A 17,142-nucleotide genomic window follows, 5' to 3' on the forward strand; every position below is an offset into this window, starting at 1 on the left:
TTCAGGTCAGTAAGTTTTATTATCCTAGTTGTGTAGATAAAGAAAGTGAGGAATGGAGAGGGTAAGGCACTTTCCCACCACGACACAGCCAACACTTCTCACTTCCACTCTTTGTTTGCTCCCCAGTCCCCCAGCCGAGCCCCCCAAGGCTTTGAAGGCTCATCCATGTGCTGTGGGTGTACGTGTGCATCTGGCCAGCACATCCCAGGGAGGGCTGGTTACTGCTAAGGACTCTTCAGTTAATCAGGACCACGTGAGAATCTTGCTTCTGGTTTGCACTCACATAAGCTTTAGCAAAATATCACCGGTGGACTTAATTTATGTGATTTTGTAACCTCTTAATATTGCTTGGGGTTAGTGTTCCTTCCAGCAGAAATGGTTTTTTGTTGGCCAGAATTAGGACTGCTCAATTCATTACCACGGATCTTTTTTTCTTTTGCTGTTTGGGGAGATTGGGACCTAACACACAAATTTCCACGACCAGGTCATCAAAGGGTAAATTGCAATGCTTTTCATTTTTGTGCCTAAAGATACGTGATTTTTCTCAGAATTAAGGTTGTGAAATAAATAATTTGCTTGAAGTTTCTCAGATATTCATTGGAACTTAAAAAACAAGACAAAACAAAACAAAAAAAGGCTTTAAGGCCAAAATGTCAGCTCTCTGTGCAAAATAATTAATATAACACAATAGGATCTATTCTACTATTGATTGAAAAGGAATTTATGCAGGTAATTCATTAAGGCTAGTGAGAGTTTGGCATGTAAATCCCCAGCACTTTGGTGGGAAAACAGACCCTGATTTTTTTTTTTTTTAATAAGCTATAAAATATATCCTTTTCAGTGGCAAATATATGAAAAGCAAAAGCAAATACCTGAACAACTAGGGCCATTGATGGCCCTGCTCTGTGAGGGTTCTGGAATGACATTAGATCAAATCCTTTTTCACACACTGCAAAAGATGCAACAATCATTTCAATCACCATGTTAAGAGAATCAATACAATTTTTCCTTCCAGAGAATGGTACTTTACATTGCAATATTTACAGGTTATCACCTTCATACATCTCTTTTTGTGGTCAAGTGCATGATTACTACTTCTGACAGGGTATTGGCCATTTTCTTATGAAGATCTACAAATTCTTGTAAATAAAAACCAATTTGGGGAAAAAAAAAAAAGTAAAGAGCAAATCTGTGGACTGGAATGCACCCTACTTGTAATGGGAACAAAAAGCTGGCAATGAAATATAAACCTAAATCATAGCAGAATGACCTACTTTAAGGCATTTGCCAAAGAGACAGTGTTTTAGACAGCTCCTCTGAAGTAGCGTCTTTATGTCTATGCCATCTGCAGATTTATTATTGTGCTTTAGAAAAAAAAAAAAAAGAAAAAAAAAAAAAGGAAAGAAAAACCTACAGTATGCCTGAACAAAACTGAGCTTCATCTATAGAAAGATTCCAGTACTGTGGGCACCACACCCACACCTACTGATGTGGTCCAAGTTTTTTCTTTAGAGGCACCTAATTAAGAAACCCTGACTCATTTACATGGATACGTTTGATCTAAATTACACTCCAAACCACACCAAATTAGGAGCATCTGTGAATGCGAAGTGTTTGTTCCCAGTGCCTGGTAGAACAGGGCCAGTTCTGGACGGCACATGTTCAAGTGACGAAAAATATTTCAGATGTAACATACTTCTGAGACCCACTTTTCCACTAATAATTCATAATAAGTTAAACCAGTATCTCTGCTTCAGCAATTATTTCAGGCTGGGGAAAAAATGTCATTTTACTTTTTAAAGGAGGGGTAGGGGAAAAGGGGGAGTGGGCAACCACCTAGTTTGGTTGTTGTCCCTTATAAGGGGCATTAACAAAACCATTAGCTGCAATTTACTCTGCACAGTGCGTGTATGTATTATCAGATACACTTTACTTCTAAAGCCTGGACTGAAGGAAAATATCCATGAATGATTGGTTGTTGTTCACTAACAAGACCTTCTGCCTTGGTGAATGGTCTTCCCTCATTAATCAGTTTTCCAGAGGAGTCCAGGCGGAGGGCAGGGTCTCAGACCAAAGAGGCAGCACCCTACAGAACATTAACATGAAAAATTTAAGACCACCAGATTTGAGAGCGATATTTCCCTTTCCAGGCTGCATTGCTGGTGGCTGACTGTGCCTGCTTGCAGCCCAGAAATCCTTTCTGTACAAAAACGGGTCCTGTGGCAATTAGGAAACTTTTATCCCACTTTCCCATCTCCCACTAAGAGCAACAGGGGGGCTGCAGAAGCCACTGGTTGCTGCTTTGCCGCCTTACTGACAAACTGAATAAAAAATAGCCTTAATCTCACTCTAAGCAGCCCAGGAACCGAGGAGTGTAAATCCGAATTCCACGCTGGGTTTGCAGTTCCCAGCCCACTGGTGCAATTTGGCACAACCTTCGGATTTGGCCCATAGTGTTTGGCAGCCACCTTTTATTCTTCCCGTCTTTTATACTTTGTGAATAGTCCAAGTTACATAATGCCAGTGACAATTTGTTTATGGCGAGCATTGGAGTCACTGTTTTATGATTACATTCAAACTTTAAGCCACATTTTGACATCTAAGGATCATCTTGCATTCTTGTGTACTCTATACAATGAAGGTTTGTGTTCCAGTAAGGAGGGGGGGAGAGGAACTTTATAAATAACATGACTCCTTTTGTCTGAAGAGATTTTAATACATTTGTCTGATCTACTGTTTTTTCAGTAGCTAGAATATCATTTGAATATATTAATATTTTCAGCAACTGTGCTGAGGGAGCCCAGTTAATAACTTATGCATGGGTGTATAGATACACTTCAGACAGAGGTAGTTTTCAGCCCTTATGTTGGCAATACTTAGAAACACACAATGAAAGAGCCTGTTCTTTCCTCCTCTTTGTTGTGGGCATGCATTGTGATGGTATGGAGCCAGTGTTCTCTCTGTTGTCTACACAGCCTGGATTCAATAAGCAGTTATATATGCATATTATGACAATGTGGTCAAGGAAACCAGATTTTTTTACTATACCTTCATGTGCCTGTACAGTATAAAATCTGGTATTTATTTTTCTTGTCCTCATTCAATATGTTAAAAAAAATCATAATTTGATACAGGTTATGTTCACTTTATAATTAAAATTATAGAGTTAGATGAAAATACAGCAAGATGTTGCTGAATGGAAAATATTTATCTTTTCGTACATTACGCATTATGGTGCTATGTAAAACCATAAATCTGTGAAGCAGCTCTCTCCAGCCAACTTGCCTCCTCCCCTGGTCCACAAGATGCAACCAGTTACCTCCTCTAAGCTGAGGCTTCTACACCCACCTCAGCCCTGACATTAGACAGCACTGCCACATCCTCTCCAGAGCTTTGCTGTGGCCTTCCAAAAGAAGACCCCTTGCCATGGAGATGAGCCAAGAAAAAGGAATTCAGAAAAGTTCTGTAATTTTTACAGCTCCTTCTGTAGCTGTCCTAGCACCTTCATGGGAAAAGCACAAACTTTTTGCACCATGTTCTCTGTGTCAGCACTAGACTCAGGCTCCCCAGACCACCTCAGGATAGCACTTCATCCATCTGGAAACTGTTCTCACCTCCCAGATCATTGCCATCCGCACTGCCAAGTGCAGGCCTTCACCAAACACCATCAGCAGTCACCATACACTAGCAGGGTAGGGCATATGGGACAGCCCTGTAGCATATGGAAGCTTTCCAGTAAGTAAAGTTTACTGGGAACATCAGTTTGCCTTGTTCAAACTCTCAATCCAGAGAGGATTTCCACAGGGCTGTGGCAGCAGTAGTAGCAGGCAACTTTAACCACCTCAGACAACCCAGATTGTTTCCATGTCTGGATAAGAGTCTCAGAAAAGTGTCATCAGAAGAAGGAGTTTTCATTCCTTCGGAACATCTACCCCATGGAAGTCACTGCAGCTGCTCTGGACTCAGAGTCAACCCTGAGCTGCTATCACAGAGCAAATTTCAGGTCTTGTTGAACACATTTTGGGTCTCACCTGGGCACTATGGTGAGGAGCTGCTTCACCTTTCCAGGTTACATAGTAGGAGCTTTCCTTTACTTCTCCTATTAAATTACGTTTATCCTGCTCTGCATCCTCAAACTACAATATGTGCTTGCTAGAGAGGCACTTTCTAAGCTTGTAAATCCATTTACAACCATTCACTCCAGGTCAGACATTTTCTGCTGGAGGGGCAGCACCTACAGAGAAGTGTCCTGTGTGAGTTGCCCCAAGACTGATAAGCAGGCCTTGATATCAACAGCAAGATTGTCCCTGTTGTTCCTAAATCCTTCAATCTCTGTCAAGCATGGTTTGGGTTAGGAGGTCTAAGAGAGTCGTGTATGTTCTCTCACCAGTTTTTTTAACTGTGGATTTTGATCAGGGTCAGACAGAAGCAGATATCGGCAAATCTGGTCACTTGAAGCTTCAAAGATGAAAGAAATACAACTACTGAGAGAGGTAGGGCTGACTGTGTAGAGAATAAAGACTTTGTAAAGTATCTAAGGCAGTTAGACCAGAGTCATCTGAGACCAGTACATGTGTGAATGGGCATTTGACTTTAAAGGAACTAATGAGAAAATTCAAAGCTAATTTAAAGCCAGGAAATATTGCAGAACTTGCAGTACTACAAAAGGTGCTTCTTAGAAATACACAATATATGGAAAATCCTCTACTCCAGGCAGTCCCTGCATTTAGTGCAGCAGACTAAACGCATGCACAAAAAAATAAACATCAAGCTAAGGTGAGTGGACAAGACAGACAAAGTGTAAGTAGAAAAGACAATGCTGACGTAGTAAATTCATTGCTCAAGGGCGAGTAAAATGTAAATAAGTTTAAAGAAATCAAAGACTCGTGGCACATACTCACTAGTGCGTTTAAGAGCTGCGTTCATCCTACTCGTGCTCAGTATCAGGGCTGAAACAATCGTGGTGCTGGGAGGCATGTTAAAGCATCTTTCAAATCTGATACAAATGCAGTGCATGTATATTGCAGTCGCAGCTTGTGGAGAGCTCAGAACTGAGCCTGGAAGAGGAGGAATCCTGGTTGAGGTCAGGTCCCATATAAAATCTTCTCTGTTGGGTAGATCGCTGCAAAAAGACTTTCATTTTAAACAACAAGATGGTGATAATATGGGATACAAAAAACGGAGATGTTGTGTTGGGAACAGTTAATAGGCCAACATTTGAATTTTATTCATTATTTGAAAAAGACTTGAAACAAAATAATTTATGAAGTAATTACAATAGTTTGATTTGATATTTTTAAAGGTCTTTTCCAAACTAAATGATTCAGTGATTCTATGATATAAAAATTCACAGAAAAGGAAAACTTTGGTGAGAGTTTGTTCCCTTACTTTTGTGGAATTCTCTGCCACATTCTCTGATTTCTAAGTCAAAAGTTACTGGTTTCCTCACAGAACTGAATAACTAATTCATGACACTGGACAAAACCAATGCGTTGTTAGTGAAACTGTGTTTTTCATGGGCTGCTCTAGACTCAGAAGTAAAGATGAATTTCTGAGCAGGTTGTCTACGGCTCAACATCCCAGGCTGAAATTCCAGTCAATTGCCCCTTCTGGGCTCTAAGTCAGAAAGTAAACCTGTCATATCCAGGGCTGAGTTATTTGCTGTCAACTGGATTATAGCACAAAAAGGCTGTAATTGAAGGCTGCAAGAGGTTATAGATTGAACATAGTCAACAGCAGTAATTCCACTTAGTAAAAGTAGATATCATCCAAAATGAGAAAAGTTAAGCTCATATAAGGTGAAATTCTGACTCAGTTGTGGCTTCCAGTTGCTGGGATTTTTGTCAGTGACTTTCAGAGCAATCAAAATTTCACTCGCTGCCCAGAGAGAGATGCTGCAAAGGGTGTGATGAAGTGAAAGTTAAAATAACTCTTAACCTGGGGCTTCCAAATACATTTTCTGAGCAGAGACTGCTGTCTAACTCAGTGTTTTCATGATGTAGCAATGCAGACAGCACTTCAGGGGACCAAGGGGATAAAACTGTGCTAGTGGAGTAACGCTGGGATGTGCAACAAGAGCCACCCTGCTGTAAATGCTGAAGCTCCCGTTGTTCAGCACCCTGTGGGACATGGGGAACTGGACTACATAGGCACAGTAGTGTGCAGTTTGTGAGAAGTGATTTCAGAAAGTTGTAACATCACTGAATACCAGTGGCAGTGCTGACATCTTCCACCTGAGGCCCTCTTTTGAAGGACAGGTGGAGATTACTGGAAGAGGGAGTGTAGAAGTGTCTGACAGATGCACTAATTTTACTGGGAGCAGGAGGATTAAATCGTGATACAGTCTCATCATCTTTCTACCTTTCATACCAGTAAATATGAACCTTGATGTGCCTCTGGGAAGAAGGGTCTCCTGTGTGCTTTCCATATCCCGCCTGCTTTGGGTGTGCCGCACAGAGTGGCTCCTCTCACTGAGTTACAAACCAGAACTAGTGGCTCTGCTTTTTTGCCACGTACTTTCTGTTTGTCCATCATTAAGCACATCAAAGCCTCAGTGTCCCCATCAGAAAACAATGCTGTTAATAACATTAATCCACCTTTATTAAGAGCCTTTAGCTCTATGGAAGAGTACCAAATATTATTAAGACAAAGACAAGGATAATAAGGAAATGTGTTTTTTCCCTTGCTGACCTAGTTTCTAACCTCACTTTAAAATCTTCCCTCGATTTTAATTATGCTTAATCTAAAGCTAAGCTCACAAATCTAGCAAACTTAAGGGCTGCTTCTAAGTGAATTTTCTCGCCTGTCAGAGTTCCTCAAGCTTTCTGCACTACAGTCAGGAGTTTATTTCCAGCCCAGGCGCAGAGTTGGGGCATTTCTCTGCCGGCAGGGTGGCTGTCGGACTTGGGAGCTCAGGCACCACCTTGCTCCACTCGAGCCTGGGCACCAGAGCATTCTTCACAGAACAATTGCAGTCCTTTTTTCATCAGCCATAGCCAGAGGCAGCAATAAGGGTGAAGGATATCTATCATGAAAAGTCCAGTGTCAATGTGTTCCCCCAATTTATTTACTGACCTTCAATGCAACAGCCATACTCCTGACCCTCATGAGATGAAGCCTAAGGGGAAATGGCACTGAGCACCAATTCCATATCCTGTTGTTCTGTGGTCTAAATTAAGTGCTAATTAATTACCACTGGCATCTTTGGCATTGCCTGTCAAATTGGATTTAGGATATCCTTTCGCTGTTTAAACAAATAGCCCTACATCTAAAGCTAAAATCCCAAGTGTCAGCATTTTCTTTACTTTTACATTTTTATTTTAAAATCCAGTGAGTATGTTCATGGATTTTGCAGGTAGAATTCAAATAAAAGAAACAGGAATTGATATTGTCAATTTTGATTAATAGTCCCTCATTAATAAACATCCTGTTATTCAGTTTCCACCTGCAGTTGCTGATGTTGCCTGGAATCAATTAACTCATATAATTTGATTTATTTTACAAAGACATTTTTGGATGTGCTGTGCTGATGATAAAGGTTCTATATTTACAATTCGTGATTTAAGTGAGATTGTTACTAACTGCTTTTTATTTTTAATGTTACAAGAAAATTTAGCTTTGGGCATTCTTGAACAAAAATATTTAAGCAATTTAAAAAGTTAAAGCTTTATTTATTTAAAACTATCTGTTGTTTTCTGAACCACACAGGCCACAAAAGCATACAAATCCAGGACTATGACAGGTTGGTCTTTACAATAAGCTAGTTGTTCTGAAGAAAAAATATACCAGAAATAGAATTAAAAATAAATTAAAAAAAAAAAAATCAAGCACAGCAGAAGTTACACCACCAGCCAAAAATACATTTAAGGCATTAAGGTGGTATACCTCTGCCTGAACATATATTATTCTATGTAGTTTCACACTGCCTTTATCACTCTACTATCCAAACACCTCAAAGAAGTGCATCAGCATCTGCCCAGCATCTGTCACGGGGGGTTTTGCTCTCTGAGGCTTGTGCTCCCAGTGCCCATGTGGCTTTTTAGCAGGGGCTTGCTCTTGTTTGGCTATATTTGCTGCTAAAGCAGGCAAAAATGAATGCCTTGTGCACAGAGCTGCAGCCAGAGGAGTCCAGGATGCTCCTTGAGGAAGTTCATGCCCTTCAACTGACTCCTACCAAGTGGCTGTGCCCAAACTGCAGGCACAACAGCAACACAGACTAGCCAGTTCTGTCCTCTTAAGAGCACCAGTCAGAACCAGTTTGCATTCACACATGAAAAATTAAAACCCAAGCCAAACTGGGAGGACAGAATGCTGGCTGTCAGTAAATGGAAGAACGCAGCAGGTCACCCAGTTAGATCAGTTTTCCAAAGGGGAGACCTGCCAGATTTTATGGAAAGACTTTGAATCCATGTCTTTGATATAATTTGGCTTGGGGGAGTGGGACCTGAGCCTTTGCCCACACCAGGGTGGAGCCACAATGTGGTGATGAGCTCCTGCCCTTATTGTCCCTGCACCAGTGTGCTGCTCCTGCCTTTGAAGCTTTTATGACTCAGGAGATGTCAAGAAAAACAAACAATGCCAAGGCAGAAGTGCAGATAAACTGTTACCCCTCTCAGAGCTCCTCAGTGGAGCAGGAGCACCTCCCCTTGTGCAGAAGAACAAGCAGGACTTCTAAGCACTTTCCTGAACGAAGCCCCTGTAGAGGCTGCAGTATCTTTAGATATCAGAATGTGTTTTTACATGCTGTCTTCTGCCACCCAGGAGATAAAGTCTTTCTCCACAAGACAGGCACTCTGTGAGGTGACATGTGTGCAAAGTCAAGAGCCCACATGCTCTTCTGCAGGATCATCCTATGGGGAGCAAAGTTCACCCAGTGCTGAGGAGATTTTAACTTCTCTCATATTAAACCAGGCTAAGCCAGAATAAATGCCTTTCTTCAGCTTTTCACAGTCTATTCAGCCAACTGTGAAGCAATGTTCGGAGTTAGTTTAGTTATTATTTTCATTTAGGGCCAGGCTCCAAGGCAGTTCATCCAGGGAAGGGCTCGTGCTGTTAGATACGCGGGGGATCCCCTGAGGAAGCCCATTCTCCGCCGGGTCCCTGTCAGCTGTCCAGGTACTATATATAGCCACCCAATGGTCACATTTAAAGGCTAGTCTGTGGAGGAAGACAGCATCAAGTGCTCGTTCTTGTATCCCAGAGCGACTGAAGAGAAGGGATTTTTCCCAAAGAGCTGTAACACAAACCCACAGCTGCAGAGCACAGGAAGCCTATGGAGTTTCTGTAGGCCAGGAGCCATTGAGGCTATTTTCAGCAAAAGCAAGCTCTTAAGTATGTCTGAACTATTTCTGACCCCTCTTGTAACATATCATACGCCATGACCTGGTTTCTCTATTACCAGCCTAGCTATTGTTTCAAATCCTACCTACAGAACAAACAGGGATTTAAAATACCTTCATGTTTTACACAGCCAGATAGATACAAGCAGCTTAAAACTGTATTAGTGCTCTGTGACCCCCGAATTGTGCTTATTTGTTGCAGAGGAAACTACATGGCCCATTTGGAAAAGGAGAGGCATTGTAGTGTTTTGGAGCTCCTCTATAAGCAGAAGCCTCAGGTCACAGTTCCATACACACCAAACTCCCTGTTCCCATCACAGATCTCACAAGCTGAGGACTCCACTGATGATGTTTGCATTTGCTTGGCTTCATCAGCTGGTGAATACCACTGTACTGCACCTGAGAAAATCACCCATAAAGCCAGGACATAGATAATAATGAGGTTTAGTCTGCATTCATGAAATATCATGAATCTGAATTTAATGCTAAATTTTAAATTTATCTATGTAGCAGTGCAAGGAATTGAACTGTTTACACAAATAGAGTTTGTGGCATCAGGGGCTCCCTTACCACCAGTTACCTCCATAAGTTTCTCAGTTAATGCACAGTAATGCACAGGCCCTGCACTCTTCCTCCGGAATGGGGGTATTTTGGTTTCTCTCCTAAGCTGGTGTATCTAGCTGCATATGGATACCTCTGCAAGGTTTTGATCTGTTATGGGACCTCTGGTTTTGTTTATGCTTTAAGGGGACTCTCAAAGCTGCAGTTCACTTGACTCTTTAGTATCAAAATCCACTCAAGTTCTTCCCAAAAAGCAATGACTGCAGCTGAACTGAAATAAATTGACGACAGAATATGACGTTGCTGTGATATGTTGTATCTCAGGAAAGTGTGTAATAGGCCTTAAATGAAAAGGAAATATGTTGAGAAAAAAACTGATAGTTTAGGTTATCTGTGCATCATGTTGTAGCTGTGGTTCCTTCCTAACACTGAAAAACCCATCTGCAAAAGCCCTGCGAAAATGTGCTTATACACACACAGACATTATCACTTCCTAGGACAGTACGTTTTATTACCAGGTTATTTTCCAGTACATTTGGCACAGTTAAGGTAAGTATATTAACTTTACTTCCAAATAAAGAAAACAAAGTTGTACTGAATGTCTCAGCCACTGTCAATGAGTTAAGAACTGACAGGAGGTCCAAGTAATCAACCCTGTCTACAGCACTGAGCTTTCCCCTGGGACACCTCCTCTGATCACACAATGTATCTGACTGGCATGGATGTAGAATTGCTTTCAATAAAGATTTTATTTCAAGGTTGGATGATTCCTTCCCAAATGTCTTGTCACTAAAGCAAAGTATGTAATACCTGTTATTTTTTAACTCCTGTGAACAAGCATTTGGGAAGGAGAGGAGCATAAAATGTTGAGCTGGAAGTTGTTCATCATAAGAGACAAATTTTAATGCGTTCAAATTGATTGGGAGCTCTGCAATACCAAAAGTCAGAAAGCTGCTGCATAAAAACTGGCCTGTACCAGTGCAGTGAAGAGGCCTGTTAACAGAATTATTGTTGGGGACAGCTGAAGGCAGCTGAGCCCTTCCCAGGGCCAAGTCCTTAAGCTACAACATTACATTTGCATATGCCTGAGTATAGATAGGAGAGAGACATTGGCAAATTTGAGGATAATTATTGGCAAAGTGAATCGATGGGATGCACACACTTTGACCTATTAAGGCAGTGCACAGGAAGTTACATCTCAAATCAGTCCCGTCATCCATGGGGATGAGCAGCTCTGGCTATGACAGTGCTCACCAGCACAGTTCAGCAAAGGTAGACAACCCACCCAAATGGACTGCCATGGAATGCCCCCTTCAGAGGGGGCTGACTGCTAATTCTGTACGGTTAGTTCCTATACCAAGAGGAGAGATGCCAGCAATACAGCATTTTAAATCCTTTTGGGGGAGTTTTCTTCATTCCTATTAATCTTCACTCTCTTTTGGACCCCGTGTAGGTCTTGGTTTCTGTCTTTAGTGGCAGAGACTTCCCTAGTGAACACAAATATTGTGCATTACTGGAGGATAGGATTCTGATAAGATCAAAACCTACTTTTATCCCTTGGTCTTACACTGAATTCAGGGGATGGCATTTCCCACACCTGCCATTCTGGCCCGTAACCTCATACCAAGTTACGCCTTCTTACTCTTCTCACCACCTCATTTTGTAATGTGTTGTCCTTTAGTCATAGTCTGTATTTCCAGTTCATGGAAGAGTAGCAGGATTGTCCTGTTGAAAAGTTACCCTTAAATATAATTTAAAACAGTGAAAGAATATCAGGCAGGGTGAAAACCAGTTCTCCTAAGGGTAGAAATGCCCCTGACATTGAGCAAAATTAAATCCTCCTAGGCTGGAAAAGGATAAGAAAGCAAAAGTGAGCAGTTCTCAAAGCAGCTGGCTCTACCCTCCAACACTGTCCAGCCTACAGTAAGACAGTGTCCTTTCCAATGGGGATTTCCTCCCTTAGTACACTGAATTCTCCAATTTTTTATCTGCAGTAGGAATATTAAGATGTTGAGGAGTCCGAGTCACTGTAGAAACTCTTTCTCCTCCTCAGCAGTTACTGTGAAGTAAAAATGGATGAAGAACATTTCCTAACACCTACTGTGTTTAGAGCAGTAATCCAGTGTATTTTCCAAATGTCAAAATTAATAATGATTTTATTTAGGGAGTTTGAAAAGTGTAGGTTTAATGGAACTAGAGAGCCAACTCACCATACAATGACCCTCTTAGCTGTAGACTTGCCCTGCTCTCTGTCACACATTTTTCAGCTTGCAGTTGCCTTGGCAACAGCCAAAGCATAAATTCCAAGTATTTTTCCTTATATATCTGCCATTGACACTACAGCCCTCCTATCAGACACTTCTGCTGTTTTAATACATCATTAATTTCATTACTATTAATAATGAGAACTGTATTTTCTGTGTATCCCCTGACTTGTGATCTTTAAGGACTGAAGCCATTTCTGAAGCTCAGTTATTTTGGAGAAAAAAAAAAAAAAATCTTGTGCAGCATAGCACCCAACAGTTTCTTGATATGGTTCCAACATCTGTGGCACTGGATTATAGATTGTTTCTAAAATAACCTTAAATTGATGGAACATTGCTCCTCTCATTTGGGCTTGACAAAAAGTACCTCTGGCATTTCCTTTCACTCTTTATGTTGAAAATGGTGTATCACTCTTTCTGCTCTTTTTCTTGCCAAAAAAAGAATTCTTGCCCATTTTTTCAGGATTTTCTCTTTTAACAACTCAGTTTTACTTAGTAGCTATAGCAATAGCATTAAGTGTGCATATTTGTGATTTGCTTTGACTTCTTCTTTTGTGGACAGATGATAAAAATATCAGTTATAGAATTTCTTTGGTAAATATTTTTAATCCAAAAAGACATAAAGTCCAAAACTTATAATTATTCTATTCAGGGTGGATTGAATTCCTTCCTTCTACCTCTCCAGTAGCTGTGTTTTACTGCATATTATTTAGCTATTCAGACTTTCCATGCTTCCAAGTTTGCTTGATTTATGTTTTGTTGTTATTATGGTGAAAACAAGTGAAACTGCATGAATATATCAAGAATTTTCAAGATATATTCTCGATACAATACTGCAGATTCTAGCATTAAGCTCAAGGCCCCGAAATTTACACGAATGTTCTTAGTGCCACATTACACATCGATGAACCACAGTCAGTTCCTCTCCATCACCAACACACACCACGTACATCCTCCATTGCCTCATGCCTTACCCCCACCTCCTGATTGTTCTCATGCCTGGACCTTGCCAGGATGTCATGAGAAGGATGGAATCTCCAGGATAAACCAGGGAAATTATTCTCCTTCAGAAAAACAGCAAGCAAGGGCAGAGTGGTTGGCCACGCATCTTCCATTTTCAGTGCCTACATCAGGAACAAGGGATTTCAACATCTTGCTCCACATTTTACAGAGAAAGGAAAGCATTCCCCCCCCCCCCATCCCTTCAGTAAACTGAGCTCTGTTGCCACGTTTCTTCACCCTGATTCTGCTCATCCATGGTCCATTACCTCCTTCTCCCTCCCTGCAAGGGGCTTCTCCTCCAGCTCCATCAATGCTGCCCATTATCAACACCCTCTTATTGCAAAGCCATGGCTGATGCTGCTAAATTGATCATCTCTAACGTTACCCAGGACAAAGCTGCTGAATTTCCTCCCCAGTGAACACGCACCTCTACTCCTGCTGATGTCATCTGCAAATACTTTATGAAGTTTCCAACTTTTACCACATAACAAGCTCAACAGAAATCAAGTCTCTCTCCTGGAAAGGTCCCAAGCTTGCTGCACATGCCTCTGCAGAAGTGGCATTAAGCAAAACAATCTCGTCACCTCTGTAACATTTTTAATTGTGATAAAGATGTGTGACATCCATCAGAAGCCCACACAGTCACTTGTCAACAAAACTGCTACTAACTTTTGAGACTTTCTGAACTCCTAAGAGAAGAGATAATATATTAATATTACCACAGACGAAAGATAATTAATTTTTAAAAAATTTAATGAAGATGTTATATTTTAAGAAACTAATAGTTAAGCCAATCTGATTAGTGCCATATGGAGAGTGTTTTGTGCAATGGACACCACGGTTACTAGCATGAGGCAGAACGAAGTAATTCTTCCTATTTATATATGGGGAAAAAACCACGAGTGTTGATGCTCCAGGAATGTGGTAAATGACATGATTGGCACAAATCCACAAGAGATGCTTTTTGCTGTGTGACCCACCCACTAACATGAAAGGAACACTTTTTTAAGTGCCTGAAGCCATTAGGTCTCACAAAGTTTCTTTCCCTTATAGTGTGGCTTGTTGTAAATTCAGCAACAGGTATGGGAAAACAGAGACAGCTCTGATGGCTTTTAAATTGCTGTCTGGATTTTAAAAAGGTAAATGAGCGACAATGGCAGAGGAGGGGGAAAAGCAGAACTTGGCTTCAACAATCCACTTGGAATGCTTAAGTTAAAACTAGCAGGTTAAGGAAGCATCCATAAATTCAAACATTTACATAATAAAGTTGCATTTAGTTTGTATACCTTGGTAGAGCTGTGCAATTTATTTATAAAATATGTGTCTTCATTTACTCGTCTTTGCAACCCTGGGATACATAATATATTCTGGAGGGTTGAGGGAAATGGATTTCTACTTAGTCTGTACTCACCACCGCAGAGATTTATGCCAAACTTCCTACCTAAACTCCATCCATTAAACCTGTACTGTTCTTAGACCTGACTTCTCTTTTCTTAATGCCCTTTCCACAGGAATATTAAGTCTTAATATAGACACAAGATCAACTTTTAATAATAATAGTCCTTCTCTTGTAATTTTGTGGGTAATAAAGATATCAAAGGTTATAATCCTTACCATTATTTTCTAAGTCATCTCATTAAGGTATGTGGTCTCTGTGTCTTTCAAGAAACTTTGTGTCAGGAAAAGGCATGCAAAAGTCTATAGTTACATAAATTTCACAATCCATTGCAGACCATACTCACTTTATTGGATTTAAATTAGCAGAAGGAATGTGTTTCATATGAGCTCTATGTTAAGGGCCTTTTTTTGGTTTCACAACTCTTTCAGTGCTGGTGACCATGTTAAAGGAAGCAGGGAATCTTTTCCCTGGCACTACAAAAACCCTCCTTCCCTTGTTTGTCACACTGGCAGAAATTTCTCTTGCCTCCCTGTTTTCTTTCTTTTTGATAAGTTAACCAAACAAACACCCCGACCAGGAGAAACAGTTAAAAAGTGCTTCAAGAGCAAGAGTGACTGCTCTGACACCCTTCTTTTTTAACCAGTTCTTCCCTTTTGTCAACAGGATAGCAGCCAAAGAATCCGTGAATCTTATGTCAACACAAAGCTTAGGAATTGTGTTTGGACCAACACTCCTTAGACCTGAAAAGGAGACAGGGAACATGGCAGTCCACATGCTGTACCAAAATCAGATAGTTGAACTTATGCTGAGTGAGTACAGCAAGATCTTCGGCTCAGAGGAAGACTGACAGACAGGGCCTGTTATTGAAAACGTTCACATCTGTCTTGATGTCTAATATTTTTACATTTCTGTAAACATATTTCTGAAATATTTCTTTTTCTTTCAAGTGACAGATGCCTCATTTTGTGCAAACTTAATGATGATTTTGTGTCTAATTTTCAAACATTGGAATAAAAAATATTGTCAACATTTGCCTATATGTATTCTGCATTAACCCTTTGAGAGTTTCATTATGCTAGCACTCCAAGTGTCACTTTTTCTGCAAGCTGAGCATACAGCATATGGCCCTAGACCATAGAAAATGCTGTTTACCAACATATGCAATGGCACAGAAAGACAGATAATAATTGAGGACGTTTGTGGAAAACGGATTAAAATATGTATATTAAAAGCAATGAATTAAAGCAGCGATATGAGATCATTCATAGCTAATCTGAGTATAATTTACCTTTCTCCTTGATATACATTGAAAATTAAAGACATGATGAACAATCAATTTGTCTACCCCAAGAGCTGAAAAAACAAAAAAAATTGCATTTAATGCTTTTAAACAAATAAAATAAACAAACACAAACAAAATGAGAATGTCACTATTTGCATAACAGTGCCTAAAAGAAATTAAAAATGGAATTGGAACTTTGGCATTTTTACTTAAACGCAGTACATGAAATGAAGACATTGCATGACTGCTCATTTTAATGTAACATCCATTTTGATTCTTCATCACACTGTACATCTGCCCGCTTTCCCCAGCTATCTCATGTTCTGTAGCATTTGTATTGTGCTCCTGAGGATGCTTTATTGGTGAACTACATTAAATTCATCTAGAAAGAACTTTAAAAAAAAGCCTTTTCATATGCCCTTAGGATTACTTGGCTAGACTTGAATCAATTTATGCATTTGATGGTTAGTTTCAGTTGTCATGGATAAACAAAAGGGTAACTGTCTAGAATATATCAAATATTGTTTCATTTTGAAATGTATGTTTCCAGCTATACACATCTCCTACCCTGTTTTGTAAAAGTATTCTGCTGATAAAATGTAGACTTATGTTTGACAGCTTTTTAATCAAGTTCAAAGAGAATAAATAAAACTAATCCAGTGTGGTAAAGAGTCTGTCTGGTTATCGATTTGTTCATAAAATGAAAAATAAACCATGTACATAAGATGTGTGAAACACAGATCCAGAAGCAAATATTTAAAGCAATTAAAGACCCCAAAACATAGGATTAATGCATAGGTTTGCTGTGCATTAGAGATATGTCTTCAGTATCACCTCAGCAGATCATGGATTGCTTCAGTTTTTACTCAGCATTGTTGTGCAAAATTCCACGTTGTTCCGGAAAGGTCACTCCTTGGAGCGGTCATTTATGGGAGCAAATATATAATGAGGCCTGATCGTTAACTAAGACCAGGCTCTTTCATCAGGTACTAACATAGGCAGAAAATAACACCAAGAAAACACAAAAACTGGCCCTGAGATGTTTTTTCTGACTTCACACATGTCTGAAAAATCAAGCAAAACAGAGAGGTAGTGACCAGTAATTAAAATGAAAAACACAAAAACAAATAAAATCCCCCTTGTACCACAAAGATTCAGCGCAACCACTTCTGAACAAAACTATAATGTACTGGAGAACCCAAATTCACTTTATGTTCAGGAAAATATTTTTCATGTTAATGTCAAGCCATGAGTACTTAAACAGTGATGCTTTTCAGCATCATCGTCTGTAGACTC

The 17,142-nt window shown here is 40.1% G+C and overlaps 1 protein-coding gene across 2 annotated transcripts in view; it reads left to right on the forward strand.

The window, feature by feature from the left end:
- Window positions 1-16,515, forward strand: part of ARHGAP15 (Rho GTPase activating protein 15) — a 320,933-nt gene extending 304,418 nt beyond the window's left edge. For both annotated transcript variants that reach the window (XM_048309957.1, XM_048309956.1), the window contains one exon: window positions 15,228-16,515. In XM_048309957.1, the coding sequence (XP_048165914.1) occupies window positions 15,228-15,411 (184 nt within the window). In that variant the 3' untranslated portion in view covers window positions 15,412-16,515. The remainder of the gene's footprint in view (window positions 1-15,227) is intronic.
- Window positions 16,516-17,142: the final 627 nt, after the last annotated feature.

The sequence above is a fragment of the Corvus hawaiiensis genome, chromosome 7, assembly GCF_020740725.1.
Source record: "Corvus hawaiiensis isolate bCorHaw1 chromosome 7, bCorHaw1.pri.cur, whole genome shotgun sequence".
NCBI classification, from domain to species: domain Eukaryota; kingdom Metazoa; phylum Chordata; class Aves; order Passeriformes; family Corvidae; genus Corvus; species Corvus hawaiiensis.